Consider the following 16,361-nt stretch of genomic DNA (forward strand, 5'->3'; position numbering starts at 1 on the left):
ACACATGCGGCCGAAACGAGACGCAAGATGGACTTCAGACTACTGCAGATAGCAGCCATCTCAGCTTCTACATGGGGGCCAAGACGACAAGTACTGAGAGCTTTTTATCTAGCACTCGTACAGGCACACACCATGTATGGCATTGAGGTATGGTACTGGGACGCTTCGGAACGAAGTCGCGACCTCCTTGCAGCAGCACAAAACAAAGCCAGTCGCATCATAGCTGGCATACCGCATGGGACTCGCAAAGAGGACTCTCTGATGGAAGCAAACCCCCTGCCACTCAAGACGACCGCTCTTGTGCGCAGTATGAAATTCATGCTGATGTGTGAGTCACGAGGCGGATGTTTGCGGCGCAGTGCTGAAGAAGTATACCACAGCAAACACCCAGTCAGAGTCTTACACTCCCGCATCATGCGGTCCTACCCCCACCTCCACATTGAGCCACGAGAGCACCCACTAGAGACATCGACGCTCCACCACAGCTGCCGACCGATATTTCACACGCAGATAAAGCCTGTGTGCGCTGATGACCCTAACGATGTCAAAAGGGAGGCTTCCGAAAAGCGGATTGAACGGCATTTTGCACGGAGGGGGAAGGAGCCACCGCGGCGAGAGCACTACGAATTGTGGACTGATGGATCCGTGTCCCTCGGTGAGATGTGCGGAGCAGCTGCCCTGCTCTATAGAAACAACACGCTGATTTGCGCACCCAAGACCGGAGCAGGGGAACTCTCATGCAGTTACAGAGCGGAATGCGTAGCATTAGAGATAGGACTGCAACGGCTGCTGAAATGGCTTCCGGCATACAGAAGCACACCGAGCAGGTTGTCCATCTTCTCCGACTCGCTGTCAATGTTAACAGCACTGCAGACAGGCCCCCTAGCCGTAACGGACCCAATTCTGAGACGACTATGGAGGCTTCTGCTTCAAGTTCAGAGAAGGAAGGTGCGTATCCGACTGCAATTTGTGTTTGGCCATTGTGGCGTGAAACGGAACGAGGTTTGTGATGAAATGGCCAAAAAGGCCGCAGATTTACCACAGTTGCGAGACACATGGATCCCCGACATCATTGCTTATGCGAAGCGAGTGCTTAGGTCGGAAGAAGTCCATGAGAACACTCATAGGTTTGGTGTCACGGGCAACCACTTTCCAACAAAACATAAGGAAGAACTGACGAGGGAAGAAGAAACGGTATTGGCACGCTTTCGGCTTGGGTCTTCAAGACACTATGGATGGATGTTTCGAAAGATCAACTCGAGTGTGCCTCCACAGTGCCGATGGTGTAACCCGCAACATGCAGCGATGGGGCCAACAATACAAACAGCCCCACCTGTTGCGACACGCACTCTTCAGAGAACCTCCGAACCGACCAAATGTACGGAATGTGATGCCACATACCAATGCCGCTCGAGTGCTGTAACGCATATGGTAAACAAACATGGCTTTGTGCGAGCTGATGCCCTCCGGAGGATCAAATACGACGATGCAACACCTGCAGTGGACATCCCCCGGAGCCCCCTCCAGTGGTGGCGATCGTTCCTCTACCATCGAGCACACGAGTCCCGATGAGACCGCAGGTGCTTCATTGTACCCTCTGTGCCTCCAAATTCGCAGTGCCAGGCCGACTATTACACCACCTTAGAACAATACATGGCATAGGTAGCGGTAGTTTCCGCGTGAAAAGGGGGCGAGAGAACGAGGACTCATTGCAAGGAGATGGTAGAGCCCCAGCAGCGCCAGCCTCTCAGGATACACGGAAGCTGCCGTTTCAATGTGACCTGTGCGAGGCGAGCTTCGGTACACGCTCTTCCCTGTCACAACACAAGAAATTCAAACATAAGAGCAGAGTGACTGAGGACGGTACCGTGGTGGTGGTGCAATTCCCTCGTAAGCGTGCCCGTGAGGGAAACGTTGACGTCCCGGGGAAAGGCGAGGTGCAGTGTGGTGTGTGCCAAAAAGTGCTCAGTTGCAGGGACTCCCTCATCCGACACTGTAAGGCTTTCCATAAAGGTGAGGGAGTCGAGCTTAAATGCAGCAAAAGCACAAAATTGTGTGCCACTGATTCCCCGCATACAAACACATCCATGTTGGTGTGCCCGACATGCGGAAGGCAGTGTGCTAGCAAAACTGGCCTCACCCTACATCAAAAGAAGATGCACGGTATGAAGGTAGAGTGCGCTGTTACCAGCCAACGCGGCGACTGCGAAGAAACGTCGCTGCACCTGATGAGCTGTCCAGGTTTGAAGGAGTTACGTGTCAGGTTTGCGGTGGAAGGTGTGTGTGCCTGTGTGCAGGATGTATGCTTCTCCAAAAGGCTGGCGCAGTTTCTTATTGCGGTTGAACGGAGCCGGCCGCAGGTGAAGTCCTCACCTAAGGTAACAGTCATACAACTCACTCTCCCTTCTGCAACTTCCCCCCTTATTTCCGAGTGTGGAGCTAGCAGGAAAAGCACCGGACGCAGGAATAGTCCAGATACCCTCAGAGACAGAGGGGGTATGCAGTCAACAAGCAACAGAAACAGCAAGAGGGGAAGAGAATAATAAACGAATAACAAAAATCAAAACAAAAGGATTGCTAATTGACATCTTCTGGAGAGTCTGGGGTGGGGGGCTTGTCGCCCCATCTGCTGTATTCCGTTCAACTGCGGAGCTACAACAAAAATTATAGAGAGTGTGTTAGGCTGAATAAAAAAGGGAGACTCTGCCACAGTCGCCAGACCGATAGCATCTCAGGGCTCTACGGTGATGGCTGATGGCCGCGCCAATGGGGGAAACTCCCACGAAGGCACGAAGAAAATTCCAAAAAAAAAATTTCCTTTCCAGACAGTGTGTCTGTGTAGGGATTCCGCGCATACATCGAGTCCTCAATCTAAGTAGCTTCGGTATTCTCTTTGTCCCCGTAAGCGCCACATCGAGGTATAGGTGAAGCGGTGCTCATGCCGTCCAGCCGAGGAGTCAATTTCCTTTTCGTCACATTGGCTTCCATCACGTATTTTATAGATCACCGCAGCACAATATGTGGAGACCCCTCTGATGTACGTGGTTGATGGTTTCCCTCGCCTTATCCCGAACAGTCAGTGTTAATTTCATTCAAAGAAAAGCCATGTTATATTGGGCGTACTTCTAGCCATCAGACTATCGAGTTTCCCTCCAACATGATACTTGAGATACGACTGAGCGTGGTTAGTCGCGTTACACTCTTCCCAAAACAACATTATGTTCCAAACCATTTATCTAGTCCTTACTATTTCCGTCTTTTCATTGTGAAGAAAGCTGAAACATTTGATGATGCACCACCGTGCATTTAACATTTTCCGCTACCGCACCGAGCTTGTCATGCTCAACTTTTCCCCAAAAGGGCCCTCCCATACTCAAAGAATATACCATACCTATACATGACGTTAGTGATGGACGGCTAAAAGCTGCTGAAGGGTTCAGAAGAGGATCTTCCAATGTGTGGTGGTACACTTTTCCTTCCTTATACGAAACCTCAATTTTTTCACAGTCTAAGTCGAGTATGGTTCATTCGTTTAGTAACTTTCCGTGTGCACCTCGTGAGCGTCATCAGTTCGTATGAGTTTTCATATTTCATTTTCTTACAAGCTGCTAGGGCATGGATGTTCAGACGACACATGATTCTGTTTTGATGTTTCTATTCTCTTCTACGGACTCATATCAAACGGTTAAAGCAAGAGCGTAAATTATTTGTTTCTGGGATGTTACTGTGTTTCGCTTCCCAGATAAAGGGAGGCAGCCGCCGAGACACGTGGTAGCTGATGAGGTGATATTATGAGTTGAAAAAGTGTTATCGTTCGGAGCTATATCATTTTTGTGTTTTTAAACACTAACTATTGTGAGTGACCTATGCCGCTTGAGAGACGAAGGGCATAGGTCAGGGAAGTGCCTCACCCGTTACCGGCCACTGGCAGAAACTTCGTCCGCCATAGCCAGCGGAGTGCTGTGAAACATTGGAGTATATATATATATACATATGCTGGTGATGCATCAGCCATATGGGTCTTAAACCTTTAGTCGTCACAAAAATGCACACCACCTCTTCAATGCCACAGGATTCAGCGGTTGCTTCCGCATAGCACTCAGCCCTTCCTCAACTTAGTGAGATCAAGCTCTTAGTAGCGTTTATCTACAGGGTTAAGAAAGTTCGTGTGCCCAGTGTTGTATTGTACTGTGGTGTTCCCCTACTCACTCGTGGGGCAGCTCCAGCAGGTTGAAATAAGATCGTGGGGTAGAAGTCAATCGTTTGCCCAACCCACATAAACTCCGCCATTTCTGTCTTTTTTTTTCCTTGTACGGTCCCTCGGTCTTCCTTCCGAATTCACCCCACTTAAGTTTGGTTCATACATGAAAAAGAGGTATCCGACACTGGCGGTCCAGGTTATCCATTGTGTTTTTCCACTAAATTACACAGGATAAGATAGGGTGATGGTAAATATTTGCTGATGTGCAGTGATATCCATGCGTACACCCAGCGCTATCTTTACAGGGGATGCATCATGTTCGTGCTTCGCCGCTCAGTGCGGGCACTTGGTGCCATGGCCAGTTTTTGGTTGACTCGAAAATGGTTGTTGATGCAGCGCCGCATTAAAGTTTTTCCTTTGGTATGTGGTTGGATGGTGCGGCATCAGGAAAGCGCGTTGGCAAGAGCACCGGCACCAATGAGTTACGCAAGTCAGGTTACGCGCACTGGCTTATTTACCCCTAGCATTAAAGTGTGGCGTGACAGAGTTACTAGTGAAAGCGGCAATTTGCATCCTGTCTTGTAGATAGGCGATGACCTGCGTATCTTAGACGTGTGAAATGACTTCTATTCATGGCTCTGCTAGAAGGTCTTCCATAATGAGTATACGAGCATGCCGCTACCTTCTTACACATGTAAGTTGTCCTGTGATGTGTTGGTAAAAGGTAGAGCTTATGGACCTTGATTATGCAGTTGTTATACTGGTTCTATTCACGGCACAGAAGGTTGAAAACGCATCAACGAGCGTTTTATAGAATATACTGGGATTACTTTCCTCTGGAACGTGGTGCAACTCTATTGATGTTCCAATGCCAGAACTTTTATAGACCTCCCTTTGCGTGAGTGGACGGAGGTGTCCTTTGGCATGGGCAATCATCGGATAATGCGTTCCCAGGGATCGAAGAGTGCATAGTTGTATTCCACACCGACGCCGGTTGCTACGTTGGTGCGCGGTGCTGTAGCGGGGGCACATAAATCAATGTCTTGTTGCAGTGGAACACCGCCGTCTTGTTATCTTCCGCTAAACATACGACGCACCAAGCCTTGCTCCTATGTTATGGTGGCCGTCACAGCCAAATTGCCAAAGATAACCATTCCCGCACATGGGGAGGTGCCTAACCTTCCTAGCCCATCTTTTCAAACACGCCAGTCTGTCTTAATACATTTAATCTCTGCAACATGTGAACCCTCTTTCATTCATCTTATGCATTCGCTTTCAGGTTTCCTGGGGTGTGTGTGTGGGGGGAAGAATTTATGTGCACTCTGATTTTTGATTTCGTAATTCAATCCTACCACTGAATTAAGCCATCCAGATGTTAGATGTTTCCGATAATATGGTCGGCCTTTTAGTCCGAAAAGTGTCCTTTCTCAGCGTTTCGCGTCACGTAATATTACACTTTCCTTTCGTGTGCCACCCGCACAACGGGTATCCGTTGCAGTTCTGAATGTGTCTTGCTTGTTTGCGTCCGATGAAACACCAGAAATTGTGTACACTGACTGAGTTTGCATCCTTTCTGTTTCTCCCATGTTTAAAGTAGAGGGTGAAAACAAGCAGTCAGAGACCCTGTAGAACATATCTACTCGTACAAATCCTGAGCAAAAGCCTTTCAGCGCTTCCCTTTAGGGAGCCCATTCAGACGATGTCACTGCCTTTAGCTTCGGCAATCTTGCCCTTGCTAACCTCACTTTTCGTTGAGCACGCTTCGATAGTACCTCCGGTAACTGTAATGAAAAGTTTCAAAAGCCTTCTAATTGTCGCATTATCAATCCTTTTTCTACGTGCCGTGATGTACGTGAGAGATTGTGATTGCTCCATCCAAACAATGTGTGTTCTCTTTTCCCCCTTCCATGTTGTAATCCCCCATAAAGTGTCTCTCAGACAACTAGGTTACACAACTCCCTCCGTCTATAGGCGTACATTTCATGTCCTCCTTGTCAGATACCGCTACCTTCAGTGTCAGCTCGACATCGGATAGGCTGTACATGAGTCCAGGCACCTTATTTGATTTTACAGTCATACAATCCATCGTTGCAATGAAGAGGTGGCGGCTTCATACCGGTCACTGTGGAATGGAATGCATCAATATTACATTTCCATATAAAGTGTTGTGTAGTTGGAACATCGCAGTTCTGTCCACCATTAAATAGTTTACTCACCATATCGCTCATGGATCTACTTTAAATCGATCTGGCGCTCAGATGGTAGAGATATGTCCCACCGAGACAAATAGATTTACATAGTCCAGAACTGTCTTTACGACTCAGGAATGGTTATCCTGCTGCATGATTGCATTTACCGCTTCCACAATGAAGTTGGTGGTGCCCTCAATGGTCAGTAACCCGACTGTCATTGCTGCGGCTGCTCTCGCGCGCAGTTTTTAAGTTTCCTGACCGTCATTATCTCGATGAGTTCGTACACAGTACCGATTACCATCTGCAGCCCGGGTGATCCAACTTTTTAGTTGATTCATTCAGCTCAAAGAACAGTGATGTGGTGACCTCCTTTCTCCACCGCTCAGTAGTTTCACCGAGTCTTGGCGGCGGTATTTTCTTTTGTTTTTTTCTTTAAGTGCCGAAGTAAACATGACCTTTAGTTTCCCGCATTTAACTCTTTCCCCTGCTGCCATTTGTTCGACTGATAGTTCTTTTGTTTCTTTTTCGGCTCGACACACGTAAGCGGTTCAGACAATTCTAGGTATAGGGAAAATTCATCCTTGGGGTCACCGAATTTCCTACGGAACACTTCACATACATATCCTCAAATCGCTGAGCCTCCATTTTTTTCTTTTTCCCAAGTGTGTGAAACATCCTCCATTATTAGGACAGGGTCGATGTCGGTCGCAGTGCCAATACCGGTTTCAGCGAGACTCAATTTTTTCGTCTATCAGCAGCTTGGGAGTGCTTCTTCCCCCATTACCTTGCGGCCGTTTCGCTTAGTACACACTTTCTTGGGTGAATGAATACTGAGCTTCCCCTATGGTTCCACGCTAAGTCATTTTACCCCCAAGTACCACCAATACCATGACCCAATGTGGCGGCACCGAACCTCATCTATTAGTGATTGCTGTTTCTGGCAGGCGCACCGCAGATGCAGTAGATCCACTGGGCTCGTTATCTTCCCTTTACATTCCATTCACCCGGCTTACAGGGCTTATCAGCACACTGTTTTCGGAAATGTGGCCAGTTCGTTCTCCCCACACGGAAACAAATTACTACGGAACTTGAAGTGCTCGATCCTTCCTATGTTGCTTCCCACTGCTCCACAGAAGGTAACCTCAGCCACGCCTCCTGTTAAAGCCTTTAATCGCATTCTAAGATGTCGCCCCGTGGTTTACAGAGCAGGCAACACTGGGGGACGGGATTTCTATCTTAATCGCCCCGCCAAGCACGCCTCCTTTCCGGTCCTGGTGTTGTCGCACGCGGTTACCCCTCGCCGCTACATACCAAACAATCTTGCTGTCTCGATGCTACGGAGGAACTGTGGCTTAATTCACTCCTGGCCGGAACGCCGGACCCCTGCGCGACGGAGAAACGGCGGACGCAGCTGGGGTCGGCAATGATAGCAACACGTTTGCGTGGCATACCTGGCGGGTGCTCCTGGTAGCCGAGGTAGCAGTTTTTTCTTACCGGAGGCTTGCTGTAAGCAACTGGCCGTTGCGTGTGTTCCTGTGTGTGGAGTAACCTCGTGTTGACGTATAACGAAGCTTCGGGTGGGGGAGTGCGGCAGCCGGGGTTCGCTGGCTCCACGCATCCGAGGGAGTGTGTACGAACACCGCCATTTGGACATCACCAGATGCGCCAGCGTGTAGCCGGTACCGGCCGGGTGGGGATGGGCCTGCCCTGCGTGCACTCGCTCGGGTACCGCATCTGTCCGTATGTAAGCCGCGTGGGCGCCTTTGATCACCGGGTGGTTTCCAGCCGGCCGTCGGACTCCGTTGCTGCCTGCGTGCGAGCCGCTCGGTGAGGGTGATATAGCCACCGAGGACGGGAGCTGTCGTCTTTGTTTTTTTCTGCAGGTCTGGCTTGTTTGATTCGATAAGCATGCAGATCAGGTGGTTGGTTACTCGGTCACGTTCTCTCCGCTCCTTTTGGTGATGTAACAGGAGAAGCGGTTTGTGGCACCCACTGAGGGGGTGCGTCCGCTTGGCCGATCTACGGACGGGTCACATCTCCCATGTTTTAAAAGCGAGGCTGCAACCAGTGTTGATTGTTTGAGGCGTCGCAGAAGCATACGGAACACGCAAGCCAGCGTTTCAACTGATTTGCTCTGTTTGAACGCGTAGTAAAGGAAAGTTCATTTGTTAGGCAACAACAAAAGCTCACCAGTGCTGTGGTGCTACTGCAGACTGCGCAGAAGACACCACGCCAAAATAACATCAGTTTAGATACAGTATCTCTCGAGTGTATACACTACCGTAGCAACGGTGCTGACTGCGTTTTAGTGGACGGGGTTGGGGTCGTGCACGTCTTAGTGAGGCTTAGTGTGTGTGTGTGTGGGGAGGGGGGGGGGGAGGACGTCTGCCAGGTACGGATTTTATTTGTTGCCACAGTTATGATTTTTTTTTTGGCGTAACACGCTAGTGCACTGTATCGCAAAAAACAACAACAACAACAACATTTATTAGTGCCCTACAACCCCTCTGAGGATCTTGCTTACTCTACTATGAGGTGGTTAATTGCTTCACGCTACCAGCGACAGTTGATAAAATGACTGGTCGCAAAAACCGTGATATTACAAGGGAGGATGAATCACTTCCGGAGTATTGGTGTCTTGTTCTCAGTAAATGCACAAGTTTCTATTGCTTTCACCGAGCAAATGCATTTGAAAACCAAATATATACCCAGGCACAAGCAGCCAGGGAGAATTGGGTTTACCACTGGCTATACGACTTTCATCGTTTTCTTTGAGAGGTTTTAACGGAAAATCCCCATTTGCTGAACTTAGGTCAGTATCACAACAAATTCTGAGGATTTTGCGGGGCGTCTTTGTTTTTTCTTTTATCTTAGAGCCTTGGGGTCCCAAGCGTTTGTTCTGTATAATTTCATTAGTGTCGTAGAAAACTTAACGCTTCCGCACCGATGTTCTCTTTTGAAGGAATCATTCACGCTACAGACCCCTCTAAAAACTGGTTTCACCAGCGTGGGGAGGGACTAAACCGCAAAAAAAAAAAGAGTGACCGGACCCCTGCACCTTGTCAAAGGACTAGTGTCCTGGCTTTGTAGCCAATAATATTCACCACCTTTGAGCGCTGATGCTTCTGTTTTCATTTTTTTGGCTCTGACTTAGGTGGTCCCAGGAAGGTATGGTTTAGAGAAATATATCATTAGACTGTGCCGAGTATTGAGAAATGGATGTTCTTGAAAGTGCAACTATACCATAATCGATTGTGATTACTGCTTTTAAAAAAAAAAATGTCATGTTAGCACACATTTCGGCTGCTTAATTACCGACTATCAAATGACTGCTTTGTGTAACCCTCTCCAACTAAGAGGGACTTCACTGGGAACGGTTGTGTGCTTCAGTAAAATGTACGGGCTGCTTACCACTGAAGGCTGTCTCGGACGGGCAGCCCTTCTAAGCATTTGGTCCCCATAAACTCCATATCGAATAATGATTACATTGTTAAATCATCACGCTGGCGTCAAACTCCTTCGAACGTGAACACGAGAAGCTGGGGGATATAGTCACATTTGGAGCGGTTGTCCATGAGCAGGGTTCTTAGGGATATATGCTTCGAAGCATTTGTTCCTGTTGTTGTTTGCATCCGAGGAATTCTTGCTAACTGACAGTTTTCTACAGGTAAAACAAAAATACGATGTTGATGGCCAACGATTCCGCCATAGTTAGTCATCACTGACTCCATATATTACGTTCACGTAAGGCAACCGGTCCTGTTTTTTCCTAGAAATTGTGTGGTAACTGGGCCCTATATTTGCCAATCATCCATACCACTGTGGGATTTACTGCGACATAGTTGGGGTAGAGGAAGGGTGTTAACGACAGACCATGTGAGTGCCTGCAAGTTTTTAGTCGATTCGCCATGGTGACGATTTCCATTGATGATCAGATGTTATTTGGGGTGTCGCCGTAAAATTTTGTATCAATCCATTAAAGTTTTTCGCCACAGTATTTTTTTCGGCAATAAGGCGAAATGTTGTGGTGGTGCTGCGACATCACAGGCGGGAAGGGGAAAATAAAAATCATTATGTACGGTTCAGTGGTCTACGATAGAGGTTTCGACTACAGATTGGCCGCTTTTTTTTCTTCTAGTTTCTATTACCTCTTGCGTTTTTACGTTCAGCCAGTGGAGGTGGTTAGGCTCCTCCTTTAGATGCCTCGGGTTACAGCGGCCGTGATTCAAGCATCTACGTGAGCACTGATAGTGCTGCGTACTGATGTCACAGTGCGTGAAATATTAGTTTCATTTATATTAACATCAGTGCATCGTGTATGGTGAACTTTTGTTGTAACTGGCCCTCTAAGTTTACCCTCACTTTAATCCCGCAACTCCTCATATATATGCTTGTGCCTCTGATTCCCTTTTTTCTTTCTTTATCTGAATAGAACACGAAGGCAAAAAGGGAAGGTTCTGAGCACCTACACGCACATAGAAAACCGTGAGGGTGGAAACTTGAAACTTCCGGGGAAACGAATCTTCCTTCTCTGTTTCACCTTCCATTCGCCCCGTCTCGCTTTTCCTTCGTGTTTTACTGTTTTTAGGATCCCCTGGAATCCGTGTTTCATAGTTCCAGTTATTTAACTGACTTGCGTCACCTGGGAGGCGGAGCGAGGAAAAAAAAGTTAAAAATACGGACAAAAAAGTGAGTAAAAGAAACAAAAAGCGAAAAAGACTCACGCTGCCACTATTTTTGGGTGAAAGTCTGGTACGTGTGCTGACAGGTGAATTGCTGCCATAATCATTCAAAGTATTGTATATTTGCGTTTGGTTTGAACGCTCATTAACTGGCGAGGCGAAGGTGGAGAGTGGCGACAGTCGAAGCAACAACATCGCTACATACTTGACTTGCCAAGTTCCTCCCTCCCTCATTCGGGTGTATCACTTCTTTTGCTTTTTCTTTTGGCTCATTTCTGAACGTCGGTAGAGGGAGGACCGCATTCACGTGTTGGCTGCTCCGCTGATTATCATTAAAGTGGAGGCAGTGTGAGAAGAGAAGAAGGGGAAGGAGGAGCCCATTAGAAAGCAAATCGAGGGAAAGACGTGTAGAGATAGGAAGGGACAAGGAAAAAAAAAAACAACAACTAAAACGACGGAAAAAAAAAGGAAGGGAAGTAGAAAATAAATAAATCGTTAAAAATAGATATATTACACATAGCAGGTTAGGGGTGGACGGAAGGCGGCAAAAGGAGTGACGAAGGGATAATCACAACCAGACGGAAATAGCAAGGAAAGAAGGAATCAAAGGAAGGGGACAAAAAATTGAGGTGGATTGTCTGAGGGAGAACAGAGGGGGTGCGTGGATTTAGCACCATTATAACATTATATCTTATAGGAGTTCACCATTTCTTTTTTAAAACAACAGCAATACAAATTAGTGTCGAGAAGAGAAAAAGCCAAAAGGGGAGCCTTTTGTTCCGGATTACATAAGTTGTTTTTGAAAATAACTGATCAGTAAAGCAACCAAAACAGGAGGCAACTGAACATTTTTTAAAAAAAAGAATAGTGGCGTGTTTTTATATTGTTTGTGTATTTGTTGTGTTCAAGTTCCCTATTGTATATCTAGTTGCTCATTTCCGTGCTCCTTAGCGTTAGCCCTCCATTTTTTTACTCCCTTAAGTCTCGAGCACAAGGAGAGAGGAGAGAAGGAGGGAAGGAGAGGAAAAATTGTGGAGAGGAGCGTGGGGTGGGGACAATTAAACGGAGAGGAAAGATTTGTTTTTTTTTTAAAATTTCATTTATATTTATAAATATTTTGACGTCATTTTGTTGGGAAGCGAGTAGTAAATTCTTTCCACCAGTGAGAAAGCAAAAGAAGTTGCAAGGGGGTTGACTCGTCCGTTTGTTTTGCCTTACTGTTTTGCTGGTTGAGTTGATTCGGCTCGACTTGAAGTGTGGGGCTCCTGAACCAACCAAAAGATTAACCGAAGGTTCTGAGTGTAGGAGGTGCAGTGAAAAAGTAGCGGTAACTTCAAAAACAAAGGCATATAAGGGGGAAAGGAATCACCGTGACATTTATACTAAATCTTGCATATACCAATTTACAAATATATAGCGTTGTGAAGCAACTGGGGCATTGCCAAAAAGGTGTGAAATAGCCAGGGATACAGCAGGGAGAAAGACGCGGTGCACGCACGGTGCGAAGGAGGGGAGTAAGAGGGAGGAGGAGATTCTACTTCCCTTTTTGGTTTTGCTTTATTCTTATTATCATTATTATTGGAACACAACTTGCATTAACTTTTTGTTATTGAGGTCTTCATCGTTTGAATTGCTTCGTTAAACACACACACACACACACACACACACACACACACACACACACACACACACACACACACACAACCACACCCACACAACGCCCTCAACAACGACACCGACTTAAACACGCTCACAAAATACGCAGATGGGGGCTGTGCCCAGCCGTGAGTCCTTGGGGCGCGGACTGTGCCAAATACAAGATTATGGGCAGAAGCACAAAATGGTGCTCATTCCCTTAACGAGAGAGTTCTTCCCGTCACCCGACTGTCTGCTCTTACGGCAGCTCTTTGAGGCGCGGAGGGATCCGTTTGTCCATTACTATCACACATTCGATGAGGGGTTTGCTAAGGCGCAAGCGCCAGATCCTGCTGTGGACGCTGACGCCGCAAAACTTTATGATCTCCAGGGTCTTGTTGCTCCATCAACCAGCGCCTCCGCTACCGCCCATCTCGTTGAGGGCAAGGTATGGCGTGCTGATCACTTTGTGCCTTTTAGCTGTACACTGGAAGAGTTCTACGACTCGTATGTGTGCCGTATGGGCGAGCGCCGCATATACGATACAGATGAACAGATGCTCAGGTTGTGCACGCGGGACCCGAACGCGATCCGCCCCGTGCCGTGCGCGGTAGCGTTTGCTTATAACTCTGCCCCCACGCCCTCCGTACTCGGTAATAAAGAGGCGCTTGGTGGGGAGGTCATGTTGCGTGAGGATGGTAGTAATAGTGAACTGGGTAACAGCGGTGGGGAAAGTAGAGCTGAGGTAGGGGATGCAAAGGGCAGTACGCTAGAGGAAAGCAGCATGCTTTTCGGATTGTACGTGCGTGTCGTTGGTTTCGTTGGTGGTGTGAGTGACATCTACCCGCATGGTTGTAACGATGTGTTGCTGGAGGATACGTTTCAACTACAAGTGTTTCTTAACAAGTCGGTTGGAGACCACAACTTTGTGCACGCCTTCATAACGGCCGTTTATACCTATGTAAGGCAATGGCGTGAGGCAGCGGTGATGCACATAGGGAGTATTGAGGACCAAAGACAACCGACGGGACGTGGCTCGGTTGAGGTAGGGGAAGGGGGACATTCTAAGGTTTCCTCCACTATGAGTGGCGAGAAGCCGTTGATGACACCTCCTGCTGCGTCTGTTGTTATTGCATGCAAGCGGACCAACGTTCCAATGCTATGTTTCCAGCGGGGGTTGCGAGCGATGCTATCACGACTCCTAGGCATTGTGGAGTCCGAGGGGACAAGTAACCCCGGAGGGTCGTGTTGTTGTCGGTGCGGCAGAAAAAATGATTGCATTCTTCAGACGCATAAATTAGCAGCTGGGGTTCCGTTGGGTACGCCACAAGACGGCGATACCAAAGTTGTCAGCGAATGTTCTTCTGCTCCTTCTTTGGAAAAAACTACCATGTTGGAGAATGTCTTTGACATGTGGTTGAATGGCGACGTAGTGTTCGCATGTATTCCAAAGCAAATTGTAGCACGTGCTTTGGAATGTGTTGGGATGCGCATGGGTTGCCCAGAGTGCATAATGGACATTGTGCGACCAAAACGTACTGAAACGCGGGCGGGCTGTAACACGGAAGTGAGGACGGCGCAGTCTAATCCCCATGTCGGAGTGGCCCGGGATGTGTGCTCGCTGCACTCAACTGCCGATGCTTTTTGCCCACAAGATGCCGTTAACGCATTGGCTACCACTGCCGCTAAGGGTTCCTCCTCAAAAGGCTATGGGGGCGGTCTCAAAGTGTGCGACTCTGAGGCCGCTGCCGCTGAACTACCTGCACATCAAAAGCTGCATGACGTATTGGGCGAGACTGTGGTTGTGGAGGAATGGCCAGTGGATGGGATCGATCTGGTCAGCTTTACGAACGCCAAGGGGGATACCATCGACCGCCCGGCGCACTTGTATTGGGTAGTTGGGCGTTCAGTGACTGCCCAAGAAACCGCAGCCTCTGCCTTTTTCTCATGGTGGGCTGGTGGGAGGCTAACGGTTATGGGAGGAGGATGTGACGTGTCGAACGAAAGTGAGCACGAAAGAAGCAACAGTGGGAAGGGGAAAGTGGATGAACGCTTGTCGGTCGGAGAGTTGCTTTACCTCAATATGAACCCATGCCAGTCAAATGCGATGCATCAGTGGGTTCTTCAGCGTACCACGCTCCCACTGGAGGAGCTTTTGCTATCTGAACTACATGACAGCTGCAAGCTGGCACGACAGGCGCCGGTTGATGCAGAGAACTGGCTGCGCCATACTGACATCAGCGGCCCACGAGAGCGTGACAGGTCTCTGCTGCTACCGCTAGGTGCTGAGGATACCAATGGGGAAGACTTGTCAGAGTTTGTTGTTGGTGTAAGACAACTTGTTGGCGAAGGTTCGCTTTGTTTGTGGCGGGTGACACTCGTGACAGGTGCAGTGCGCGCTATAGCGGTCACACCGCACTTTCTTCGCCCGCCACGGAAAAAGCGGGCGCGCAGAAAGCCAACCCGGCGCCCGTATGCTCCGGAGCAGGCTAATGCACCATCGACGGCGGTGGATGGGGCTGCACCGGTCAACAGCTTTGGGCCCTCAGCGGAGACGCAGGCATCCAAGGGCAGAAGAGCAACGAGGTCAAAGATGGTAACAAGACGGCCGGTACCATTGCCAACAGCTGTCGTATCGGAAGGTGTGCTAAGGAGCGACGAACGGTCCGCCATGTCGCCATCGTTGAGCCAAGGGCTCTGCAGGGAGGGCGGAGTCCCTCCGATGGCTCCTCCTAACACCACGCCTTCTGTGGGTTTTGGTCGTGTGCGGACTCGGCAGCAGCCTTGCTGCTACGGAAACCCTGCGCTGGCTTCCCATATGGAGGTGCCTGCATTTCCCCAAGGTCAACAATCCGGTTTTGTTGCTTTCAGCCAGCCAGTTGTCGATTCTAGTCATTCCCCCGTTTCTGATGCAAGCTATGCAAATAGGCGTACGTCGACTCCTTTTCTGAGCCGCCGAACTTCAAGGGAGGATCAACTTGGGTTTATGCCTTACGACAGTTACAATGTTTCGCGCCGCATAAGCAGTGACGTAACAAGCCAACGCTTATCTACGGCTTCCTTCACCCATTTCCCTCGTTGGGATGGGTGTGGAACCATCTGGCCCTACACAGGTTCGGAGGAACGGCCGAGTGTTACACGGCATTCGTCAGCGGTGGGAGGTGGGTGCACTCCCTTTTTTCAGCCGGCAGATGGATGGCCAAATTCCATGCACTCACGTTCTGGCACCCGCGAGGACTTTCACCCTTCCTGTGCCTTCCACCGGACCGGCGGAGGTTTCAGCAGCAGCGGCGGCTGCAGCAGTGAAAGTGTTGCAGGTTGTGCCCGCACTCAATTCGACTTAGTTTCTGCGTCTGGACTTGGAACTGATGAGGTGTACGCCGATGGGGCGGAGGTGAGAACCCCAACACTTAATGTAACGGTGCGGCGTGGCCTGCAACACTGACCTTTTGCAAAGCTTCATAGTGATGTATTGGTTTTAAAGAGCGCTCTACGTCTTTAAGTGGGCATCGTTGGGGAAGTGAGAATAGGTGCCGCTATTGCGGAATCTTTCACTAACTAGACCCAAGCACACTCTGGCTGATGAAGGTGCGCGCGTGGCGTCTGCTCCGTGAAAAATTCTGCCCTTTCTCTGTGCTGAGTGCTGCACGA

General features: G+C 48.8%; 6 protein-coding genes across 6 annotated transcripts; 4 read left to right on the plus strand and 2 right to left on the minus strand.

Annotated features, from left to right (window-relative positions):
• Positions 1-1,572, plus strand: TbgDal_VIII8010 (hypothetical protein, conserved, (fragment); the record flags this gene model as incomplete). Its single annotated transcript, XM_011777832.1, has 1 exon — positions 1-1,572. A coding segment is annotated over one exon (1,572 nt), but the record flags the coding sequence as incomplete, so codon positions are not given.
• A 4,328-nt stretch (positions 1,573-5,900) lies between these two features.
• On the plus strand, positions 5,901-6,236 carry TbgDal_VIII8020 (hypothetical protein, unlikely; the record flags this gene model as incomplete). Its single annotated transcript, XM_011777833.1, has 1 exon — positions 5,901-6,236. One exon carries the CDS (start codon positions 5,901-5,903, stop codon positions 6,234-6,236), a length of 336 nt encoding a protein of 111 aa, XP_011776135.1.
• Positions 6,237-7,289: 1,053 nt separating this feature from the next.
• Positions 7,290-7,820, plus strand: TbgDal_VIII8030 (hypothetical protein, unlikely; the record flags this gene model as incomplete). The annotated part of the gene is made up of 1 exon (XM_011777834.1): positions 7,290-7,820. One exon carries the CDS (start codon positions 7,290-7,292, stop codon positions 7,818-7,820), a length of 531 nt encoding a protein of 176 aa, XP_011776136.1.
• A 63-nt stretch (positions 7,821-7,883) lies between these two features.
• TbgDal_VIII8040 (hypothetical protein, unlikely) lies at positions 7,884-8,303 on the minus strand (the record flags this gene model as incomplete). Its single annotated transcript, XM_011777835.1, has 1 exon — positions 7,884-8,303. One exon carries the CDS (start codon positions 8,301-8,303, stop codon positions 7,884-7,886), a length of 420 nt encoding a protein of 139 aa, XP_011776137.1.
• Positions 8,304-10,772: 2,469 nt separating this feature from the next.
• On the minus strand, positions 10,773-11,309 carry TbgDal_VIII8050 (hypothetical protein, unlikely; the record flags this gene model as incomplete). Its single annotated transcript, XM_011777836.1, has 1 exon — positions 10,773-11,309. The coding sequence occupies one exon, from the start codon at positions 11,307-11,309 to the stop codon at positions 10,773-10,775; it is 537 nt and encodes a 178-aa protein (XP_011776138.1).
• Positions 11,310-12,840: 1,531 nt separating this feature from the next.
• Positions 12,841-16,155, plus strand: TbgDal_VIII8060 (hypothetical protein, conserved; the record flags this gene model as incomplete). Its single annotated transcript, XM_011777837.1, has 1 exon — positions 12,841-16,155. The coding sequence occupies one exon, from the start codon at positions 12,841-12,843 to the stop codon at positions 16,153-16,155; it is 3,315 nt and encodes a 1,104-aa protein (XP_011776139.1).
• Positions 16,156-16,361: the final 206 nt, after the last annotated feature.

This window comes from Trypanosoma brucei, chromosome 8 (assembly GCF_000210295.1).
Source record: "Trypanosoma brucei gambiense DAL972 chromosome 8, complete sequence".
Taxonomy (NCBI): Eukaryota; Euglenozoa; class Kinetoplastea; order Trypanosomatida; family Trypanosomatidae; genus Trypanosoma; species Trypanosoma brucei.